The sequence below is a fragment of the Varroa destructor genome, unplaced genomic scaffold, assembly GCF_002443255.2.
Source record: "Varroa destructor unplaced genomic scaffold, Vdes_3.0 BEIS01000002.1, whole genome shotgun sequence".
In the NCBI taxonomy this organism is placed as follows: domain Eukaryota; kingdom Metazoa; phylum Arthropoda; class Arachnida; order Mesostigmata; family Varroidae; genus Varroa; species Varroa destructor.
Window position 1 is genome coordinate 9,911,991 of NW_019211455.1, and position 24,959 is coordinate 9,936,949.

Genomic DNA, 24,959 nt, shown 5'->3' on the forward strand with positions numbered 1-24,959 from the left:
CAACTGGAAACTATAACCTATCTAAATTTCCATGTTTAAGTTCCCGTGTATAACTTGGTAGAATTTTTTCGTAGTACGTATAGGACTGACTGCATGTATAGTGAGAACCCCCGTACAAAATTCCAGTGTTTTCTTTGTTCTGCAAATCAAAAAGTAACGGAAACAAACTCAAGTTATATTCTGTTTATTGTTACAGCAAGGACGGACTCCGCTCCATTACGCAGCTGTGCTCGAGAAAGATCCGGAAATCTACGACGCGTTACTCGAACATGGGGCCGATGAGAACGCCACCGACGTGGCAAGTATTGTGCTATGTGGGCTTCACTAACTACTGCGAGCTCAATTCAAACGTTTCTTTATCGAAGACTTTGTGTACGGTGTGATACGACCTAGTTAGCGAAGCTTTCCAGAATGAAAAAATGCTTTGAAACAACATCCACTTCTGTGTATTTGCTTTACGGCTCTAAGCGTGCCGAACGAACAATTTATGTAAAGTCAGTCGTAGCAACGTTGTATGGTACAGGAACTTATTAGAAACAGTTAATCGAGGCTGTTAATTACACTGGGAACGATCTGACGTAGCGTCCTGTTGAGCTGTCTTACATACGGTCCTGAAGTTTGTGCAATGGCACTGATCTTCATTCACTTATTCTTAGTATTGTGCCGGACGATATTTTTTAATATATTGTGAGCTTAATAATCATGATGTACCAATTGCAAATGCTGTTTTTGAACTTACAGCGCCGGGAGAAACAACGCAGGACGAGTATTTTATCAAACGAATTAATTCATGTCACTTGACGTTACTAGACAATAGTTAATTGAAAATGTCGCATGGGCGCCTTAAAAGAGACCCCCTGAATTGATATCGATCTCAGCTTTGTTAGGGGTCGTGTATATTGAGAAGCGTTTACAAATCATCAGTTTGGACACTTGTTGGTATAGTTTTAATTAAGTTGGTACATTGGATCAATTGTAACTAACATGCGTTCCGTATTTCGTACAGTTCATCGAGCTCAGTTATAACCTGATCATCTCCTTAGATCCACCTAAATCGAATCGCTTCCTAGAGGCTTGCCGTCGTTCAGATTTTCTGCTAATGGCGAAAGCTATTCTCGAAAGCCATCTGACTAATTACCGTAAGCCTAACTATATACATTGTTGGTAATAGAGCAATGCCCCCAAACAAGATCTAATGCCACATGTAATCCATGGACGAATCTAGCCCACGCTTCTCGTTCTGCAACCTTTTGACAGCGTATAGCAGAACCGTTTGCGATTACATCAGTTTAAAGCCTTGGGTTAAAATAGGACAGTAGGCTTATCTGTAAATAAAACCGTTTTTAAATACTGGAAGGCAAGCCGGCGGTGCCCAGTAAAAGCTTTTATTGGTGAGTGACGCCATCGTTTGCTGTACTATACGCTATAATAACTTAATTTGTATTAGCTATAATTTACTTTGCTAATAAAAAAATAAAAAGAATAGGAAGTGCCATGACAGTGAGCTAGTAACTTGATTGTCTACGATGCGCGTACACGTGTTCGTAACTAAAACAACAAGAGATAGGTCACCCAGTAGAAATCAGCAAATGTAAATAAGTTGATATTCCGGACAAGGCTGGCCAGGATTTCGGACCGTCTGCTGATGATGAAATAAAAACTACAATAGGCTCTCATGAATTAATGAAAGCTAAAAAATAATTCGATACAATTTTTAGTGAACAGAGTGCAATAGTTAAGTACAATGGTTGACGACTATAGCCTTCTTATCTAACGCCTTGGCACCGAAAAACGGTTTTCAGTACGGTCACACTCCGACGTACTATCTGGAATCCGATGAACTTACTGTAGATCAGCTTCAAGAGGGCATGCACCGATCTGCCAGGTGTCGCGAAGGGACGCTGCACAAGGCGTCCCGCATCAAGCATCGAGAAAATTTTGCCATAAATAGAAGTTTTTCGGCCAGTAAGTTCTCAGAGGCTATATAATAGGCCTGGCAACAGTTAGTTCCAGGATCGAATATTGTTTAGGTACATGCTGTAGCGTTCAAGATCATGCCACGTGATGCTGAATTCAAATTACGGTAGCAAAATAAATGTAAACAACCCAGTTCTCCTGAAAGGCTGATTATCTCCTTTTGTTTGACAGCGATCGACGATCTAACACAGCCTTCGTATACACTTTGCTTAATATTCCGTCCATTAATTGAGCCAGATTATTGAACAGATCCTAGCGCACGTTGTTGTCGATTGCTATATACACTGGGCCGCTGCCTGCAGTAACAATAAGCGGACGACTAGTATCGATACCATCGAATAACTTAGTGCTGAGACTGGGTATCCGGGAACGAAAATGCTACGATTTGTACGGCACTTCTCGACTCTCGAACCGCACAAAACTAGGACGAGACTCTAAATCAGCGATAGAATCTCAAAAATGATGATATTTCCCTGATGCCGTAATGCTGCTACCTTTTGCAGAGCGGGCGGGTAATCGAAGCCAAGTTCGTGAAATGATTCGTCATGGAAATCTAGAAGTTTTGGAAGAGCTCGTACTTCACGGCCACGGTGATAAGTTACTGGGAGAGACTTCATCCGATCCTGTGGTTCAAGAGTTTCTTGATACAGTTCCTGGTTACATGGTAGGTGTCTTATTCTAGTTTAATTTAAACTACTGTGGTAACAAATCGTTGTCCACAGTGTGGTCTTCTAACATGCATTGCTTCTGATTTCACTACAGACGTTGCTAATTGTTTTTGTTTACTTTCTCAAGACACCATGAGTAGTTGTAATGACTGAAAAACTTGCAATTTAGTTCAGGCTTGATTATATTGGGCTTTGCGTCAGGATAGTTTTACTTTTAGGCGGCATCACACAGATACCTAAGATGTTTCGAAAATAAGGATCTCCAAATCCTAAACCTTTAAGAAAAAATAGCAAAAATACCACCGCTTCACATGATACGTTTCGTTCATAATGTTATCTGTTAGTTAGTAAGTACTATAGAACATACAAGGTCTTTGACATAATTCAAATTTGTTGTCAACGGAATTGTTTGCCTTGCCATATTTTCCTCTATACGCGTTTCATGTCCTCAGGAGCAAATTAACGACGTGCACCGAGCAGTCGTTCGGGGACGGCTGCGCGAGGTGCAGACATTAATCAGTCACAAATCGCTCTCGCTAGCCCGAGATGCGATGGGACTGACCCCACTTCACAAGGCCGTTTTGTTCGGACATTACGACATTGCCGAGCACATGGCCTTAAATTTTCCTGCGTCGATGGCCGCTAAGAGCCTCGATGGTCGCACAGCATTGCATTTAGCCGCTGGCCTACGCGACGGACAAAAGATCTACGATATGCTGATCTTCGCCGGCGCACCTGCCAATATACTGGATTCGGTAAGTTCTTTCGAATAGGTATCTATAATGTAATCAAGTTTACAGAGAAAATGGATGCAGGCATTGCGTGTATTCGTGCCATTAGTCAATGTGTACAACATAGCACAGAAGATAACGGGGCATCGCACATTCTTCATAATGATTGCACTAATTAGGTATCTATCCACCTATGTTATGATCGTTGTACGGTGGCTGGTATCATTACGTACTTAAGGTGTGTGTCTCACGGATAATACACAAAGGACGGGGAGTAGCGGGCAAGTGTTAATTCAGTTGAGATGAACAATGATTCAGGCTTACTTTTTTGTTTTCCTGCTGTCAGTTCTCATTTACAAAATTTCCCTATTAAACGGTTGCTGAACATCAACACAACGCCAATATCTATATGTAAATTTTCCGAAGGCGACACTCGTCCCCAGGCTCCGCAATATATACGGTGCGTACACACATAAATAATCGCTTCCTTGTGTTATCCAGCCACAGATTTTTTTTGGCCCACGCCTCCAGGGCGTGCATATTTGCTGCGGTGTGACGTTGAAGATACGAGAGCTTTCTAGGATGTCATCATATCTTTTACTGATACTACATATATAGAAGAGGTTTAAAATCCACGTGAACTTATTGATCGAAATCATTGGTCCTTAGTTCAACTAACGCTCCTACGCTTGACTGTCTCGACTGTTAACGATCAAAATGCAGATGAGGATTTACATGCAACTTGACATTGCTGTAGAGGACTGTAACCTTCTTGTGCGTTAATTGTTTGCTTATGCAGAGCTCTAGATAGCCAATGCTGAAATAAAAGAAGTATACTAACGTGAAGCTTTTTCTAGGTAACCGTTGAATTGTAAATTTAGAAAATTATCATATGAATGTGAAGACGAAGTCATTGGTTTCATTATATATATTTTGGCTAAACTAAATCTTTTTACCAAAGAACAGATAACATGTTTAGTTATCAACTCGTTAACACACTATCAATTTATTGGGAAATTAAGTATTGATTGTTATTAATTGGTTTGTTGCCTTTGTAAATATAAACGCGCTTTCTCTCTATAATTATGGTTCACGCCAATCTGCCGCCGTTTCATTGAAGCTTTACGTTGTTTCCTTAAGTTATTTTCTAAATTGGAGGGGTTGTGCATTGCATAAGGGGGACGGGATGCATAATCTCGTTCGCAGCTATTACAATTCGACCAGGGACAGACGGCACTGAAGTTATGGTTTTCACCATGCTGTCTAACAACTTCTATCACGTAAGTTTTGTAATCGTAACTGGCTAAATCTAGCCCCGAGGATCAATAAGCCGAAATTGCGATTCGTTGGAAACAAATGACGGACAAGCGTATGTTCAAGCATGAAGAATGAGTTAAATAATGACGGTGAATCGTTGCCACAGCAGCTAACGTAACATCCTTGTGGGCATTGCATCGACGTGTTTGATGCACCGTTCGGGCAAGAGAACCCAACGCTCTGTGCTCTCTGCTACCGTAAGTAATAATCGAGTTTGGAACTTAGGTCTCACCCGGTCTTCTTCTTAGAGGAAAGCAACCGATCCTGCTGGAGGGGATCGTCTGGGGCTTGCAGGGCATTAGAATTAATATGATGAATACGTTTTGGTGTACCTGCGCTTAGTATATACTCGAAACCTTCTGGAATCGGTTCCAGCAGACGCCATAAAGAGCCGTTCGATTGGTCATCGTGGTTTACGAGTGCAGTGATGTTAATTCGTGATTCGCGCTGTTTGGGATTCACCCTTTACCTTTTTACTGTCGGAAGCGCACCTATTTTTCCTATAGACAGTATCACTTCATTAAAAAATACGGCCAATGAAAGCTGATTTAGAACAAGTAGCTCTAAAGCATATGACAATATAACTTCTATATATATGGTTACATTGTATTAGCCTAATTCCTATGTGCAGCGTCCTTAACTCGAATGTATGGCGGACGTGTCACGTAGGGAGGGTTGCAACGTAGCCTGTTCTACATAAGAAAGCTTATGTTATTAAGTGCTCGGTTATCTTTATTTACAAAAGATGCGTTTTCTGTAACTTATACGCTACAGAGAGTGTTTACTAATAACAAATCTCAACCCGTGTATCTATACGCATATCAAAAAACATTTACGAGTTAAAACTACGCTCATGTATATTATGCAAAATAAGCGCTGTTTATACAGCAATGTGTTCGTTCATTAAACCCGAAACATCCGTTTTTGTAGGTTCAAAACTAGAATTTCGCGCTACCAGGCAGCCATCTGAAGCATTCCTTAACGGCTTAATGTTACAAAGCTGAATTGCCCATGATATTTACGGAAAGAGGCATACTCTATATACTCACGTCCACTAATTAGCTGGTCATGTCCACTTTGAAATACTCCCCTTGATTTCATCGAAAATTACAGAATAAGGTCACAGAATTCAAGGTCGTGCTTGAACCTGTCTCGAAACTAAAAGTGAAGGATCATTGCCTGCGTTCTAATCGTCGAAAGAATTTCGTGGATCCAATGCGTGAACTAGAATCCATCTATCTTTCTTTAGCAACCATTTCCGTAAGGTAGGCGATGTCTTTTTTTGTTAATGATACCAGCGAACCGAATCGACTGTTATTGGTGATGCGAACTTCATTAGCAGACATGTCGTGTGTCGCATCAACCCCACGAAGTGCTCGTGTAGCCTCGCACAGCGCTCCCTTTCCTTGTACCTCCCACGCTCAACGTCATGGTCGTAGCGACTGATCAAGCCCTAATTCTCGGCACAACTGTCACAAACCCATGGAACGATGGCTAGAAGTAGTGGGCAACGTGTTCTTGTTCACAGTTATCTACCATTTAAATTTTGGCTGTCGTCTAGAAGTATTCTGCTCTATTGGCTGAGTACGCTGTGACTGTATGCTGTAGCAATCTAGCAGCGAAACCCTTAGCGACCCCTCGCCCCCTTCTATCCACCTGTCTCTATAGACTGTATTGTAGGGCGTTAATCGTTAGGGGGTGGCCAAACAAAGAACTCATCGGGCAACCGTTAGCAGACAGTCAGCCAGTTTTTGCTTAACGCTCGCTGGAACAAGGACTTGAAACATTCCCCAATCAAAATCAATCGTCCGCAGCTGTTGTTTATTTAAAAGCGCCCGCAGCAGCCCCCGGGCGCTCTTGTAAGAATAGAAAGCTTCTGACATGACGATCACCGGTATCACTTTTACTACTCGGCGGGCGATTCGAAACGTACTAAGACGACTATAACACCAACGACCCCATCGTGGCTTGAGACAATCATAGAACGAGCCTAGGAAACGACAGAGAGAACGCAGTGAGACTGATCATGTGGACTGTGAATGAAATAGGTTCGGTCGCAGTACTGACGAAGCCGCAACTATCTTAAATAAATTCGTTTCGCTAATCAGCGATAGAAGTAAAGTCGATTACGATCGCACAAACGATCAAGCGGGTTAACACTAACGGCTGTTTTTTCGGCCTGGCTAGCTGATCTCATTTGCAAGTAGAGCAAAGTAGGACAAGACCATGTTTACGATTAGTACTAGACTGGCGTCCGCCTATATGACCTGCTGCTGCTGGCGCTGCGGCGGCTTGTTCCGTTGACACACTTATAAGCAGCTAAAGGTCTAAGTATAGAACAATTAAGGAACGTGCCGGCATTGAGTGCCGTCAGAACAAATACACGAGCTTAATGAGCGGTTTGTCGGAACTAAGTTGCGACGGACGGGTTGGACCGACGAAATGCGTCGTGTCGGCTGGAATTGGCGGTAAACAGACAATGTTTTAAAACGTGCAGCAACGGTAGATGTACATATTCCATGCATATATAGCTAGCCGTGCACGATTGTTGTAGAAGCTGTCGGGTGCATTAGCTAATAACAAATTTGTGGAGACGTTCTGTATGTATCTTGTATTTTGAACTATGCAACAAAAAAACAAGCCGTGCTCATCAATCAAATATAATTCATGGCTATTATTGCTTTCAAATTGTCTACATTTTTTTAATTTTAGGCCTTTTTAAGCCTATGATATATCAATTTTATGAAATATTTCAAAAAAATTTGCAAATATATTATTACTATTGACAATACCCTGTGTATCCTATTGTATTTTAAAGTGTATTCTATCTAATGTGGTTATACAATAAGCAAATTATTTTGATGTAAATGTTTAGTATAGTTCCAATCGGCGCTATTCAAACACACGTGTGTGTCTACGTAATGCTTATAATATGGCTGTAACTAGAAGCAAAACATTTCTTACTTTTGCACGCTTATCTTTGATCATTGCAGAAGGGGAAGAATGCAGAACAGTACCTGAATCATCCCGAATTATTGGACCTAGAGCAAACGATCAGGAAGAATCAGCTCGCCAACGCGACGTACCTCGGCAATACTATTTCGAAGCTTAAGTTCCTTGCACCTAACGTTACGAGTACGTGAACTTACGGCGAAGTAGTCAGTTTGTATTAAGATAAGAAGATGATCAACCTTAGTCATGTGTCTACTTTCAAAAGCAACTCACGCAATAGAATTCCGGTGCACGCTCTGCATCTTCAGTTTAATATTGAAGATAGGCGGTTCATGTTCGTATTAGCTTATATAGTGTGCTTAAAAGGATTTCTTCAATACTTAACAGTACAGGATGTCCACGCTCTAGAGAATCATGTTAAGGCTTCTGATATTGCAGGTCATTTCTAGGATCGTTACAAATTCACCTAGATAAGGTTTACAGTGTCCAACAACACCATAAAGCCGAAATCAAAGGGAAAGCTGCTTCCAGCTTCGTAGGCGATTCGAAGCAATTTTTATTTTTGATGTAACAGAATATAAGGTTAACACTTTATGCAGCGTTTCTGCGAATAGCGTTCTTTCCAAAATCTATTTAAAGCGCGTTTTGATCATCAGACTCGTTGGAAGTTGTCCAGTTTATTCAAGTACGTATTAATAGAAACTTGTGTGAGATGCCTTCCTTAAAAGAGAAAGGCCCTTAACATTCGTTTACAATTCGATCTGTGAAAAAGCCAGGAACACAAGACGTTGAGTGATGACCTTTGGAAACGTTATCATACAAAGGCATGAATACTAAACGCACCCAGCTTGATATTTAGTATTTAGGGTTCCAATTAACTGAACACTACTAAGATAATTACTATTAAAGAAAATTAAAATCTTGGTTTTGGCAGACCCACAGTGTGGTTTCGAATTAACCGTTAAGAAGGCCAAACCTAAACATCATAGCAAATTTCCAGGGACTTTTTAATTACCTGGCCGAATCCCATCGATGCATATCTATCTCTATTGGAGACTGATACAAGGCGACAATAGAGCAGTTTCGCTGTGACACAGATTCACTTCTTAATCCTACCGTTGAATGAGTCAATGGTTCATGTTTTGTAAAAAAATTGAATATGCATCATATATTATGTAATATTTGCAAATAAATGGTGCCTATTTCCAATTTCTAGAACTGCCATTAGAATATTATTCAACTGATAAGAATCCTAGAAAATTTTTGGCGCGATTTTTTCGCCCCCGAGCAATTTGGCTTCTTCTATTGCGATTTCGTGTTTAGCGCAGTAGAAGATATACGACGTCTTCATTATCAACACGGTGCCAAACGTCAAAGTAGTAGTAGTAGTAGTATGTAAATATTCCATAAAGCTTATAATGCATATGGCTAACACACGTTCAGCGAATGAGGGCGCCACATGTCGCCGTTGCTAAATTAACGCTTTTGCGTATACTGTTGCGATCTATTGCCACTGGCGTTGTATTGCACAACGATTCTCAACTGACTGACAAGCACCAGCAGGCAAGAATGAAACTAATACAGAAAGCGATTCCCTCTTATTTCTCCTGCCTTCTGACAATAGCTACTGTAGCTGTTGCTGAGGTCGTAGGCCTCGTGTCTGTCGTGCCCGTGCATCTCCTCGTCGATAGCCCTTCATCAGACGCCTGGTGGCGAGGGCTCGACCTCTTTAAGGGCCCGACGTACTTTTATTGATCTGTTTTGTCCCCGGATCCGCAGCCTACAGAACCAACTTACATCCTGCTGCCAGGCCAGTCGATCGTCGATGGGACACATTGTTGAACGGACCGCACGCACCGCCGCTTCTCCGTGTCTTCACATCGAAAGCACTCGCTCAGACGGCCGGACGCCGTCGGCCTCTTCTGGTTCAGTTTTAATCATCCAACCACCGAACCGTTGACTGGCCCCATAGACACGGCTACCGATAAAGGACTTCATGTGCGGTTTGCTGGCTGTCATGTATTGCATCTTGTAGCTAATTAATATACAAAAAGGAAGTTACCCCAAACACTGCAAAGCGCAAAGACCAACACCACGGAAGGAACAGTCAAATGCGTTTATTCAGCCTCGTGGAAAGACCTATGTACAGATAAAATAATTGCGTGTTTTGCGTAGTTTAAACTTCAAGCTGAGAGAACGGACAAATGAAGACACTGTACTTCGTGCCCGTTTCGCTTTGACCAGCCTTTGAGTTCGTGTGACAATTTAGCTACTAGTTTTGCAAAACGGGTGCTGGTATAGCAATATTTTACATTGGGTGATCTCTGTCGGCCATTTATTGCCTCAGTTATTGCTGTAAATATGTTTATTGTTATGGAATTTTGCATGTTCATACTGTGATCATATACTATTGCAGAGACCCAGAGCGTTCTTCACGACCGTCTACTGTTCAGTAGCAATTTACCGAATTTCAAACAACCCTTTGGCGGATCTGAGAATTCAGACGCCACTCCGGTGACGCCGCCCAGTCCACCTACAGAAGACGAGCTCAACAACAATACAACTAGCAACTTGTGTCTGGGATATCTAAAAAGTATGCCGCCACAGCCCCCAGCTGCGTACAGGAGGTTCTCCAGAGGTCGCCTTCCCCCTGTAGAGATACAAGGTATGAGAATGTAACTGTAATTGAATGTAGGCGACGAGACTGTCGCACAATTCGACGGTCAAATATGCGCAGCTTCATGTGGTGTCAAGCTGACTTTGCAGACTGATCTTTTCTTTGGCTATGACTTTTGTCGAGACAAAAAATATTCCAGTGTGGCGCTGTTTCTGCAAATTAAATTTCCTTCAGGCTCAAATTAGCTAACAAATCTTTAGGAGTAGCAAATTCAGGTCATGGAAGGTGTCCACAGTTGCTAATTAGGTTAAAAATAGCATTCGCATATATAAATAAACCTGTGTCATAGGCAATAGGTATGCACAAATAAAAGTATTTTGTAAGAAATTGTACATGCATGTGATGATTTCGAGACACAAAACAGGTAGCAGGTATGAACCATGCAAGAAAAATTCTATTTCTATTTATTGTCTAGTCATATTGCAATTAACGTATATTTCAAACGGTTGGTTGTGAATTGTCAGATGTCCTGTTTTTCTCACTAGCTAAGTATTTGACAACGAAAGAGGGGGCAAACAAACGCAAAATAGTTCTATTTCGATCGATGTGATACTCTAAATACCCGCTAGTGCCGATAACCGTTACGGTTAAGTTCGATATCCGTTAGAGCTTATCCAAGGTCAACCCCTTCTAGCGGACAATTTGGCGAAAGAAAACCTCTCCCACCTACTTTTACTTTCTTCCACCCAGTCTTCAACTATTGTATCAACTAACGTGCACATGTGTGCATAGTACTTTGTTTAATAGTGACATGTTCTAGAGACACTCCGTTGGAGTTGCCATTCTATTTTGGATGTTACATACCATAGCTTATATCATTTCATTCTGTTTATTTTCTGGCCAAGCACGATTCACGATTACCCCTATATTAGCTCTATATGGATGATTTACTAATGTTCCACCCCTTTTCTCTACCTCTATATGATACCCTATTTCTATTACACTGATATTTTAGAAGAACGGGTCTAAAGATTATTAAAGTAGAACAGATGTCCGTGTGACATGACGAAGGAGCCATGTGTGTATGTGTTCTTCAAAGTGGTGGTCGTCGTAGCTGCCGAATTTGAGAACGTTCCTGTTCGCTTGCATAGAGCCACTAAAAGACAAGGATCGTTTCTAGGATGAGAGGTCTGAACTAGGAATTATCCTTGGGAGACTGAGGGGTTTGGACGGAGAGGAATCTCAAACAAAGAATTCGTCAGCATCAAGGAAATTGCTTCGAGTAAAGGTCCGATGTCATCGATCGTCCCAGGTAGCACGATGTCTGTGGCCTGAGCATTTACCTCATAAAAGCGATGTTCAGTTCCAAAGTTTAGAGTGGCAGTTTTAGGCGGCCAGCGTCCTTCTTGCCATTTGCATAATAACGGACCAGGAGAACCGGAGATAGACCGAGCGAACGGTGCATCGTTGATTTTGACTTTGTAAACATCGGTGGTCCAAACGTTAAGAATTAGTCTCTACGAAACCGTAGTGTATTAGGAATGAGCTTGCAGTACAATAAATTAGAGCAAAAGATATTTTTTTTTAGACAAAGTGTGGTAAAGTGTGCGTAGAGAGAAAAAAAGTAATTTCTAAAATTATTTGAACCAGTTGAGACACGGGTAATGAATGCATGGAGATGCAATACTCGATTGTTTCAACCGGTGTCCTGATGAGCACTTTTAGTCTAGATAGATGCGCTGTTTTCAAAGTCTTGCATTTCAGAAAGCTAAAAAGGCAAAGATGTAACGCGCGTTCTGATGGACTTACTCCATACGCAATTTAAATTTATCTAAAGAATCAGTACGAAACGATACTAAACAACGCGATGCGTTTTGAAATACATTGTGGAAAATATAACTATGCTAGATAAAGTAATTTTTGCCAAATTTGCGTAGTATTCTAGTTACACCTCGTTGTGAAATTTGTTAGAATAAATTCAGGCTGAAAATACACAAAATCTACGTTTGGATGTTTTTAATTACTAGCATAGTTTGCTTTCCACTTTAATCGTATCGCGCTCATATCGAAACCACGCATTATAATAGTCGAAGTGCCGTAAACAATATTTAGTGGGGATTTTTAAAAAAAGCGTGATTTATAGACGTACCATTATATCAAACCTAGAATACCTTGGTAATGGTGCCCACCTTAAGTATACACGTAAAAATTTTATGCATGTATCGCATCGATTTAGTGGGTGGTTGTCATCGATCTAAAATATAGCGTTTACTCTACGTTAACCGTATGTGTGCAGTGTGATCATCCGAGTTCTGATTGTCATTCTGCTCTGCTCCGCAGACGATATTTACTGTCCATGAAAATTTAACTTCTAGCGTCTGCTGCTATGACATACAGTTGGACACCGTAAACTGTGTGATGATGATATAATTTTTTAATTAAACTCGCGGCAACTACCCACTTAATTGCTACAATAGATGAATCTAACTCTGGTATCGTAAAATTATCGAGATACAAAAGGACTTCGTTGCCTTGCGATGGCGCTGTGGTCACAGCCTATCGGCCGCTATGGTAGACGTTGAATTACCCGTATACACACTATCAATAGTGAAAATGGCAAAAGTGCCAAATTCAGATATCATAAACTGAATCAAAATCTCAAGCGAAACTTGAATGGTCGAAAATTGACGATAGTACGAGTTGTTCGGAAGTGAGAAATATTGCTCAATTTATCAGCGACATTCACCACCATGCTTCGATAGATTCGAGTTAGATCCATCATGTCAACAATAGATTCATATCGACTGTTTAAAGATCCTGAAGTCAATGTCTTGGAAGTAGGTCAGATTTAAGAGTTAAAGGTAAAGCGACCGTTAGGGTTTCAAGGAATATTTTGAAATTGAGCGGTCCCTTTCGTCTAACAAAGTGAAAGCTAGAAAACCCAAATGTGGCATTTATAGGCGTTCTACTATGAGAAATGGCTATAAATACCGTGCATCTGGAGTAAACGTGTTTTTAGGTTAGTTTGAATAGAATCGATTAGTGCGTACCATATTTTACTTCAAGTAACGAGTATGCTAAGGCAGACCGTTAAAATTCGTCTTGTGAACGACAGATTATTATTTTAATTCAAACTTTTGGATTCACTAAAATTGAGCTTGAATTTCTTAAAAGTCTTTATTAAATTTTCCTCTTTTATTAAATTATTAAGTAAAAAAAGTTTCATCGGAATCACCAGAACCTGTTAATGCAGGTCCCTAATTAAAATGGACCATATTTTGAAGCTTCCTATGTATTTTTGAGACAAATGTTTACTTTTGTATATTTTACATATTTTCCTTCGTGCTTCATTTCTCAGAATTATTCAAAATAAAATGCAGGTAGAAAGAAAAGTTCAATTTTTCAAAACATATTTTAAGATTTTTTTCGAGGTTAAGAATGTAGAGAGTCATTTCTAGTTAAATAAAATAAGGGTATAGAAAGATACTTAAAGGTTAATTAGATATATTTGCCATACGCTATGAAATGAAAAATGTTTACTTTATTCATTTGGTAAATTTATATTACTACAATTTTATTGATGTTATCGTTATCTATTTCAACTAGACTATTATAGTAGTATTGATGATATAGAATATATGGAAAATTTTAATCATTAATGGCACAGTGTTAACGATAAATAGTTTTTTTTATTGTTAACACATATTTTACTCTATGTACAGCAGACCTGCCCACAAAGCGTAAATAAACGATGCCGCTTATATTTATGCCCATCTGGGGAACCTGAAATCGTCTAAATTTATAAATAAAGATGAACGCATAAAATAAGAAGTAAGCTAGTACGACGTCTAAAATGAAAAAAAGCCTGAAAGTTAGTTTTAAACATATCATTGTAGCCCAAAAATTATTTTGTAGAAAATATATGGAAGCTTCATTTGTCAATTATTGATGGTAAAGGTATAATGTTCCCAACAGCGAAGTTTTTTTAAGTTGGTTCACGAAAAAATATTTATATATTTTATTATTTTATATGAAATATTTTAAGTATCTACCCATTGCAGCACCACTTAGAATATACACTATAGTTGTGAAAATGATCGAGTTTTTAGATGGTCACCCGGCCCCGCACTTTTAGTTAAAATGAGTAAAAAATTACTTTAATTAAAATTTAATTAAAATAAGCGCTCGTATAATAATAAAAGTCAGAAGATGTTTCTAAGGAATCAAACCCAAATTTCGACGGTTTCACACGCACTTCGATAGTTAGAGTAATTTTAAATTAATTTCAATTAATATTAAATTTAAAAAAAAATATATATATATAAAAAATATAAAAAATTTGCTCTTTTATTTCAAAACAACGCATTGCTTAATCGTCAGTCCTCTTAAAGTATTATTTTATTCTCCTCTGAGCGAATTAACAACATAGCAATAATGTGATTATTTAGATGCAGTTTGTTGGCACTAGTGACATGATTTATAGTGAAAAAACATAAAAAAAAAACATTTGAAATTAATTAATGTATTTGCTATAGTCTGTCATAGTTGATGGAGACAGCATATTTTTTTTTTTTAACTAAGAGATTCTTTTATTTAAGACCGTCAAAACCGTCTATACCTTGTTGCTAAATAGGTACAAAATAGTACTACCGGTCGATAAATTAGGGAAAAAAATTGATGAAATTATTGCGAAAGTCCGAAACGTGAATAGCCATGATATATCTAGGAAATAAACATCTATCACTAAATAGCTGTAAACAATTGAAAAAAGCTTGTTACGAAAAAAATAGCACGTTGTTTAGATGCCACATAAATTGACAGGGAACAAGTTAATCAATTATACTGCTGTTTGCGAAACTCGTTCGAAACCCACCGAGACGAGAATCATTTTTAGGGTGGTTGTTCACGGATAGTGAAAAATAGATTAGATGTAACAATAACGTATAAATGAAAAAATCAGCTCTACAACCTGTAGCTAAGGCCAGACTGACGCCAATGAAAATGATGCCATGTGTTTGGGAGGGATTATAAGTTGCTACCGCTTCGCAAAACGATTGACTCGATTGACCTTTTTACCAGTACCCAGCAAGATTGCGGCCAGCCATCGACAAAAATCGACTCGAACTAGTTAATAGAAGAGGCGTTGTCTTCTTTAGCTACCTGGCAGGAATTGAGAGAACCTGAATGTTTTCGTCCGAATCTGGCACCATCAGACTGTCATTGGTTTAGATCCCTGCAGGACCACATAGTGGTGCTAATTTAGTTTCAATGGAGGAATGCAAAGTTGTTCAATGGAAAAATGTCAAAATCCTTCGTCACAGAATTTTTGCAGTGATGGTGTTCATGGAAATTACGAAGAAGTGGCGCATAGTTAGTTTCGTCATATTATTTTAGCATATGAAGTTATATGCCTTCACTTTGGCTTATGGACGCCTAATACTTTTTCCATAACCAGATATGAACAAGTAATAATTTTAACTGGTTTTCATCAATACTAAACTCTGTGCCAATTGGTACACCCTGGTTCCGGAAGTAATTATATACGTATGAACAAATATTGCTATTGTTTATTACTTAGCGCATAATCAATAACTTTTATTATCGCAACTGTATAGAGGTTCACTAACTAGTTAAACAACAAATAGCCTAAGGTGTTCATAGTCGAGTCATTGAGGTGTTTAATACACGAGGGCCTTTGCGCTAATGTCTCTGACAGAGCTTACATACGTTCTTCGGTTTGGCTTATTTTTCCTTCTGCGATATACATTTGTCTTGTTTCACGCAATCCTGGTCTGGTCGCAAAACGTTAACAATGAACAAAAACGCACTATAACAATCGTGCGTGGCTATCGATCGCACGACTCGAATTGCGTCGTCGGTTGAATAGGCGAAATGGTCACTGCTGAAAAGCTTCGTGAATGGATTGAGGATCAAAACGTGGAAAAACTTCATGAAACCGTAATGAGTGGGGTGGCTGACCAGCTAGGTAAAGACCACCCCCGGGACGAGGTAATCCAGGCATATCTGCGCCATGACGTGCCTAATCTCATGAGGAAGTTTGAAGCAATACATCGAGCGCTGCAAGAAGGTCCGTAACGACTAAACTATTTTACGTTTTCGTACAAACCTGTATCGGAAATAATCTATGAATGCACCGTAAACCTAATTAGCCGTTAGTGGGCCGCAAATAGAGTAGTTTGGAGTTGGCCTTATTTTTGGGAAAACGTTGCCTGTGAATACAACTCACTATGCAGAGCTAAACAGAACGTCAGATAAAAACAGCAGACCGCTTTCATATTGGCTAAACTTGTTCACAACCAAGTCTCAGTGCTGGTTTTGGGGGCTGAAAGCTATGTGTCATGTTAATGGGCCCTAAATGCGAAAGATGAAGCAAGGAAACCATTATTTGTGTTGAAACTTTTGTGGCATAGCGGTCTCTTTCTATGATATCCTATTCGGTTTTCGATGTCGCTGTCCATACGCTTTTAACGTCTTCATTCAAGCATTGTCATAACTCTATACACGAGATTTTTCATGGTATTAGTAATTTGAAATAGTTCGTACGAGTTCGCTCGATTTTCGCCCGAGAAAAAATAGAGCGGTGGACAAATATGGAAACGAAGCTGTGATATACTGCATAGGAGTCGGTGTACTGCTGCTACCACACTGTTGTCGACAACAGAACCGAGAATCGAGATTAATCACCCAATCTGGCCAACAAATTGATAGAAATTTTGACATTGTAAAAGAAGAAAACGCACAGCCTATAGGTTTCCTAGACGTACATTTTTATAATGATTCATGATCATTTGGCAGGCAACGTTCCCGAATTGGAGTCACAACTCGAGTCTCAAGACTTCGCACTAGCTCGAGACCACTTTGGAATGACGCCTTTACACCGAGCCGTTATTCTTAACAATGTCACCTCCGTCAAATTTCTCGTTAACAGATTCCCAGAGACTATCAACGCGCGTGATCGGGTTGGTATGCAAGGACGACTTTTTTTTAAAACCTTTTTATCATATGTAAAGAAAAATTGTAGTTTGGAAATGCATACACTTTTCCCTAGCTGGAATCTAAATCCAAATGGCCTTTTGCGCCTTCGGTTTGGATTTCGGAGATGAGTTGTTAGATCTGTCAACAAACAATCTAGCTAAAAATCATAAAACTGCCATGTAGGTTCGATTGTATATTATTAGTTTTCATCTATACGCCTTTTTAGCGGCTAACCTGATGTATTTAATAGTTATCATTTTCCGGAATAGGTCGCGCTTCACTGTTCACAAGTACTTCGGCTAGTCTCCCGCACATTAAATATGTCTTAAAACTTTTCCTCTAATCAGCAGACCAGCGATATCATCAATGATTAGATTAATAATCGCTACATAGACTACAAAACTAAGATACGACTGCCCTGTTACATTTTCTGATATTACGTCCACTAAACAAGTTTACCTGCAGTTGAATTTATTTTACGGTTTATTTTGTACTGGCCGACCTTTTACGCATTACGACCAACTCGTTTGATAAACATTGTTGAAAGGAGTATGATCTCAATCGTTATACGGCTCATTGATTACCACTTTGTCTCGCTACCCTGACGGTTTCCTACGTATGATCTGGTGACCCTTGACTACAATTCATGCCCCACATAGAATTTTCTGTTGCATAGCACGTATTATTGAATTCGACGGTGAACCCGAGAAGTTGAAATATTTATTTCAACTTTGGTCGGAATGAGATATGAACTTCTGTAAACGATACAGTAAGAGGCGGATGGCTGATTCGGCTGTCGTGTCCCTATGTGGCGAAAACTCCGCTGCCCCCCGTTGGAGTGCTGCCGACTGCCAACACAAAGACCTAGACGATCTTTCATCAAACGAGGTTTATGGGTAGAAAATTGACGGAAAGTATCGGTAGTCGGACTTTTCCTGTTACCTTTAGAAGAGTTAGTCTTTGTTGTCTTGATTTTATAGGTCTAATTACGAATACTTATATGCATTTAATGAAACAAACATATCTAGCTTTATATAGTACTCTTAAAATAGTTCTATCTGTCGAATTTTGAAAGCGTATGCATATCTGTTACTTTGTTTTGCCGTTATAGCGAGTTCTCTTCTACCGACCGGCTGGCCGTTCATATGCGTGTATTCAAACAAAAAAAATTGTCAGCTTTGAGATGTTGATCCATAGCTGTGAATTCGAATTGCTGCTAAAGTTGACTTTCATCAATGGTTGTCTAGCTTGAAGCCAAGTTGATCTTCAAATCAAACGATAAGTTTCAGGAGGGGGACACTCAAGGAGGGAGGACGACCGGAAGCGAAAGGATCATTCTACTGCTGGGTTAATTTTAGTTTCAGTTGCATTTTAGCTTTGTGCCAGCCACGATATTGACATAGGCTACAAGTTCTGAATCGTCAATGGTTAACAAAATGCTGTTGTCCTGATACATTCCTGAGCGAAATTAAGCGAATTAAGAATTTCCATTTAACGACTTCAGGAAGGCCGCACCGCGTTGCACTTTGCAGCAGCAATATCTCGTAGGACCGGTAAAAATGGAATGTTCAGATATCTTCTTCAAAATGGTGCCGATAATCGTATTAAGGATAACGTAAGTACGGCATCGACAAATATAACGCGATCTTTTGTCATGTTCCTTTGTTCTTCTCTGTTAGGTTTAGTCCTCCATTTATGTCAAAATGTAGAATCTATAATTATTACTAATATTTGTTTTGTTTATTAAAAAATTGCAGCAAAAATTAACTACACAACTAAGAGTCGACTTGGCAGCAACGCTTCTTAACTTAGTTACTTGACGTTTGCTAAGCTTGGTAAAGCAATATATTATTATATACTTAATATAATGGAAGGTTTTTTGGCAGTGCTTAGCCTTGGAGTAAGTTCGCCAGGATCTCAAACAACCACGTTAGCGTTTTGTCCGGCGTTAAACTGTCCTGAATTACTTTTATTGCATTTGCCGCTCTAATGTACGGATACCTACCTACTGTATGTACAGCGCGGCCGCCCTGCTGAATACTACAAGAGCCATCACCTACCGATTCCATCGGAAACCGCCCTTCTCGGATCGAGACGAAAGCTCAGGAGCAAATCAGAACCTCCCGTGCGAAACGGCTTTAGAAGTCAGTGTGAGTATCTAAATGAGGTGCATTCAACAAATACATCCTATGACTCGCAAAAGTGGACTCATAAATGTCCGATGCTAGAACAGCAGAAGTTTTTTGAAGCGCAATGACGGGAAACACCCCGCTAGTAGGTATCTATACAGCTCAGACTGATTCTAATTCGCTACTTTAAAATCCTGTTCGTTCGAACAACTCCCGAAGACTAATATCACTAAAGTTAGCTAAAGACGCTGTTCAATGTTTGAAAACAATACCATTTCCGCTGAGTTTCTCTGACAGACCACATTACAAGACAGCAATTTTATTTACAAAACAAAACAAACGTTAGACAATGACATGCGTAGTAAAATAGGCGTAACATAATACAATTGTAACAATCACCGACCATGTGTTCATCTAGTGCAATTTCTATTCCCTTCTTGCATCTATCAACTCGACAAAATATCTATCTCTCCCTCAAGGGTTGTCCTACCAAACAAGGCCCTACACTCTGAAATAATGAAAGGTGTTGTCTCTCTTGGAAAAGCTGCTTGTGATTTCCGTCACGTTCATTACTTCGAGGTCGCCGAATATCCGCGGCAGGCGTCGTTGGGCCGGGCAAGTTGCTTGCCCCCCGGCAGCAAAGTGCCGTAACTGCACAGTAGATGCATACACATACTAAACGCCCATTTTCGTATGACTACCAGGATGATATGGCGGTCAAAAGGGGTAGAACAGTGGCAGAGCAGAATTTTAAACGCGTTAATGAAATGCCCAGCTATTAGTTAAAATGGACTTCACAAGCTAGATATCTTGAAAGTATGTTGGTGTCAGCCCTGACATAGCGTTAGCGCTTTTGCATGCAAAGTGCTGGAATATTTATCATGATGGAAATCGTGATCGCTAGCAGACGTATTCAAATGTGGAACGGTCCATTGGACTGTTCAATTATGTCGGCTTTAATCAACGGAAAGCTGCAGTTGGCTAGAAACAGGCCTTGCAGCTTTTTGACCCTTGCTCACTGCGTTTGCTAATCCTCTAAGGAAATCGTTGTGACCGTGTTTGTTATTTTTTATTGGACACATACGTTGTCTAGTTTTAACACACAATATGTTAATAGTATATATCATCAAATAATCTCGCAATTATTTTCGGGGATAATACTGGCTTTTAAAAGGATGTCTATTCGTTGATTTCAATTGTTAGGCACGAAGAACGAAGTTCAGCACATAATGTGAAGGATGTTAATAACTTCAACAGTAAGCTACCTTAACTCGCTATTTTTAGTTCAATAATCGGATATTGAACGACGGTCATTGTACACAATCTATTAGTAAGTCGCTAGTGGGAGCAGAAGACACGCGTAATTAGGTTGAGAAGTTGACAACGCACATAGAAACATAATGTAAGGAACAACAAACTACTTTGTAGACGATATAGGGGCGTGTATCATATTTTAGAACGTAATCGATTTACAGTGTGTATGCATTGCCCAGCATATCATCTACTGCATTTGTCTGCGTTATAAAAAATATCCATCCAAGGGAGTAATTATAAAAAGTATAATTCATACCAACTGTGGTATTACCACAATTTTGACCAGTTTTTGCAAAAATTCGGTAATAAAATTGTGATAGTCGATAGCTGTAACGAAATATCATATATATGATGTTCTGGATCAATATACGGCGCAAATTCCCTCTTGACAGGTCCTCTCGTTAGTATATTGTTATAATATACACCGCATGATATATGCGGTGTATATTATATCAAATGTTTGCCTTTATGTAGTAAACGTTCGTGACTTACGACAGACGCTGCTGGTCTAAACTACTATATACAAAAAGTTAAACTACTTCCATACGTAGAGAATGAATTTATAAATAAGTTAGCATAAACGGAGAATGATAAGGGCAGATTTACATATTTCGCATAGATTTCAGCCAAAGAAGAAAACGATCATCAAGTTCCCGCATGATATGAGAAATTCGTGTATTTTTAACCTGCCTTTCGTCGAATAATGCTTCGCAAGTATATGGCGATCGATCCAGCTTGCTAAAATGCAGGTTTTGTAAACCTTCTAGCTCAAAGATCTTATATTTACATTTTTAATTCATACTAAGATAGGAAAAACTTATTTTTGACGGCAAAATAGCTCTCCTGGCTAACCAGATTTCGGAGAGGATCACGACGGCCCTACAGAAAGGAAGCGTCCCATTGGCCCAGGAATTAGTCATAGAGGGCTATGGGAAACATCTTGTCGGTAGAACAAGCTGGAACGAGGAATTGCGACACTATCTCAGGTAAAAGAGTAGCTACGTGAACAAAACATGCGTCTGTTAACCGAATGCGTTCGTTCCTCTATGTCCATTAAACTCTATTTTTGTAATGTGTATTTTCTAAAAGGGAATGATACAATACTTTCAACTCCTGTTAAAGCAGACAGCATCGCTCACCGGATTGATGATTACCACGAAGGCCTCTGACTTTTACTGTCTTGTGTTAACATTACTTCGAAACAGACAAATTCCTACACAACTCGTAAGCATCGAGAACCTCCACCGGGCAGCCAGTACTGGCGATGTCCAGATGTTAGCAATTATTTCGAATCGAGACGACGCGCTGCTGCGAGCCCGAGACGAGAATGGTTATCAGGCGATTCATATAGCAACAATAAACAGGCAACCCGAAGTCATTGAATACATAGCGAAAAACTACACGCAGTACCTAACATCAAAAACACCGGTAAGAAAGTAGTAAAAGTGGCCCCGTTTAGTAAATTTACTGCATGTATTATGTGTCAAGGGTCGTTTGGATTGGCTAATCGCCGTAAAGAGCGGACGGGCCTTTCCGTCCTTGAAATTTGCACTGCATTACAGCAAAAACAGAAGGCAAGCCAGTAGGGGCTGCTAGAAATTAGACCGTTGGTAGAATTGATCGCGTTCCGACCACTACGAGCCTTAGGTAGAAGTCGCATCTATTCAGAAAGGGTAACATAGTACCATTATAATGCCTGATTCCGTTACAAAAATGGGCTTTGGAATCAAGGACCGTTGAACCGAACCATGCCATCTATCTTAATGGCAATGGGTCTATAGGTCGGCTATCGACCGATAGCGAGCCCTTCCGATCAAGCGATACGAATCCATCAATAATAAAACAATATCATACACCGCGATAGTTCGAGGGTGCAATCCTATCATCATATAACAGTACACATAGCTTAGGTCACAATAGGCATAGGACAACTTTAGCGGTACGGCAAATGTAAAGTTCTGTTGGCTGTCGGTGTTCAATATGATCACTACCATCTTGAAAAGACATAGTTCATATTAAGTTCTGTATGTATGACTGATTCAGAGTGGAAGCAGGGGGCCTATTGTATTTAGGTTGATATCGAAGATTTTTTAGCCTAGGAAACTTTGTTTAAAGTGACAATGAATTATCGTACGTTTCAGAATGGACAACAACCTTTACATTTAGCAGCTTTGCAGAAAGATGCCGAAATTTATCGTCTCCTAGTCAACTATGGCGCCGATGTGCGCGCGCTAGATTCGGTATGTCTTATACATCAGTGCATTCCAATGCGGAGTAACTGATTATTTTTCTATATGTACACATAATACACGACGATACGGATCTATCTTTCGAGTAAAGAAAGGCCAAAGAGGATGTCACAAAATGATCCAATATCCACGGTTTTTAACCTAAGTTCACATTTGTATACATATATATGTTATTATATCTACAGAGGAACAGCGAATCATTTACGTAAAGTTGGACAGACAATTAGTCCCGATAATCGACTCGTTTGTAATTCTCCGAAAACCTTTTTTTTTTTTTTAACTTAGATGCTAAGGCTACACAAATGATTGCCTTCTCAAGGAAGAATCATACAAAACTTTATGATATGCGTATTGCCCCACGCCTATATATCAAGCAATTATAAATCGTTTAAGCATGATGTTTTCTGTCGCAAACATGTCCGGCTTAGTATTCATTTCAAATTCCCATACCTACAAATATAAAAACGTCAATATCAGAGCCTTAGCTAACTATGTAAAGCGATGTACCGAAAGTTAGGTGATTTTTTTAAATTTACTAACAGCGCGGACGAACTGCCGAGTTCTATATGCGAAGTCTGGGCGCTCCGAAGAAGCTAGCGACAAACCCCGAACGCTTCTATGAGGACTACTCGCGTCGAACCGGAGCCGCTCCGCTGCCTGCTTTAGGGAGTGCCTTTTCCCGAAAGTCGATGCCCGACGTCAATCATGTGAGTCGGGACGTACGTACTCGAACGAACAGCGAATCCAGTGTCATTAGCGACCAGGACGATCACCGTGAGTTTTAATGTGTCACCGATGAGTAAAAAAATTTATTTTTTAACAGGTTTTTATCCTTAGGAAGTTTGCTTGACGTCTCTTGTTTGTTGCTGTTGTTGTTCTTGCCGTTCCCGAGGTTAAGCATGGTTTCATGACCATTACGTGTCTGTTTGGCTGTAAAGCCTGCATATATCTAACACTGTTTTGGACCCCAGAGACACTTGGCGAAAGCGAAAAGGACTTGGATAAGGATGAGGAGCCGGGAGATGAGGAGATTGATTCGGGCATCCAAAGCGAAAAGAGCAAGACGCCTGAAGGTGAAGATGTGAACGCTATCCAGACTTTCGCAGATTCTATCGCAAAAGAAGTGGTAAATGAACCTGCTCGCAATGCTGCAGAGCAGGTAGCTGCGGTCAATGACGGTGAGGACAATAGCGAGGGTGAAGACCAGCCAAAGTGTCCAGAAGATGACGTTCACGAGGAGCAGGCTGAACCGCATTCTGAAGAATTAGAAGAGGACCCCGAGAGATTTGAATCAGTCAAAGAGGAGCAGAATAAGGCCGATAGTGACGAGATTGACGAACAAAATAAGATAGAAAATAATAACGATCAGAACGATGCTGCAAATTATCGAGAGCATGAGACTAAAGATACGACAGAAGCAAACAATGCTGGTGATGAGAAAGAAGCAACCACTGACGACAACAGTCCTCGTCAGGACAAGGATGAAGTGACTGCAAGGGACGCGGCCGGTACTGACTATAAGGCCGTTGAAGAAGATTTACCTCACAGTATAGAAGCGGATGCTGAAATGTCCGATGAAGGCGAAGGGGCAGAGGCCGCATCAGGAGAAAAGGAAGCGGAAGAAGAAGAGAATACTGAGAACCTTGAGAACACTGGTGCAACTGGGGGCGTGGAACCGGTTGAAGGCGGTGCTGAAACTGACGCTAATGAAGAGAACCACGAGGAAGAAGAAGTTGAGAGAAGCGAGACAGACCCAACTGAGGTAGGCGCAGAATTGCGGGTCGACAGAGGTGATTCGCAGAGGCAAAATTCGGTAGTCGGCGAGCTTGAAACGCCGGAAGCGGCCAAACGGACCTTGTCGGCCATTCCGGAAGTGCCTAGTTCTAAGATCTGCGCAACACTAGATACAGAAGCCGTTGAAGATGAAAACGGAAAACGACACGCGAAGAGCGTTGATGGTGAGTGCCATGCACACGCCATGCCATAGATTATCCCAGATGGGAATCATT

General features: G+C 40.2%; 1 protein-coding gene across 5 annotated transcripts in view; it reads left to right on the forward strand.

The window, feature by feature from the left end:
• The window catches only part of LOC111244142 (uncharacterized), a 99,993-nt gene that overhangs the window by 65,634 nt on the left and 9,400 nt on the right, over positions 1–24,959 (forward strand). For all 5 annotated transcript variants that reach the window (XM_086981356.1, XM_086981359.1, XM_086981355.1 and 2 more), the window contains 15 exons: positions 197–298; positions 1,803–1,965; positions 2,481–2,641; positions 3,098–3,400; positions 7,687–7,828; positions 10,062–10,310; positions 16,150–16,350; positions 17,079–17,242; positions 18,763–18,873; positions 19,279–19,408; positions 21,540–21,687; positions 21,907–22,129; positions 22,843–22,941; positions 23,493–23,724; positions 23,922–24,908. In XM_086981356.1, coding sequence (XP_086837482.1) covers positions 197–298; positions 1,803–1,965; positions 2,481–2,641; positions 3,098–3,400; positions 7,687–7,828; positions 10,062–10,310; positions 16,150–16,350; positions 17,079–17,242; positions 18,763–18,873; positions 19,279–19,408; positions 21,540–21,687; positions 21,907–22,129; positions 22,843–22,941; positions 23,493–23,724; positions 23,922–24,908 — 3,415 coding nt within the window. The remainder of the gene's footprint in view (positions 1–196; positions 299–1,802; positions 1,966–2,480; positions 2,642–3,097; positions 3,401–7,686; positions 7,829–10,061; positions 10,311–16,149; positions 16,351–17,078; positions 17,243–18,762; positions 18,874–19,278; positions 19,409–21,539; positions 21,688–21,906; positions 22,130–22,842; positions 22,942–23,492; positions 23,725–23,921; positions 24,909–24,959) is intronic.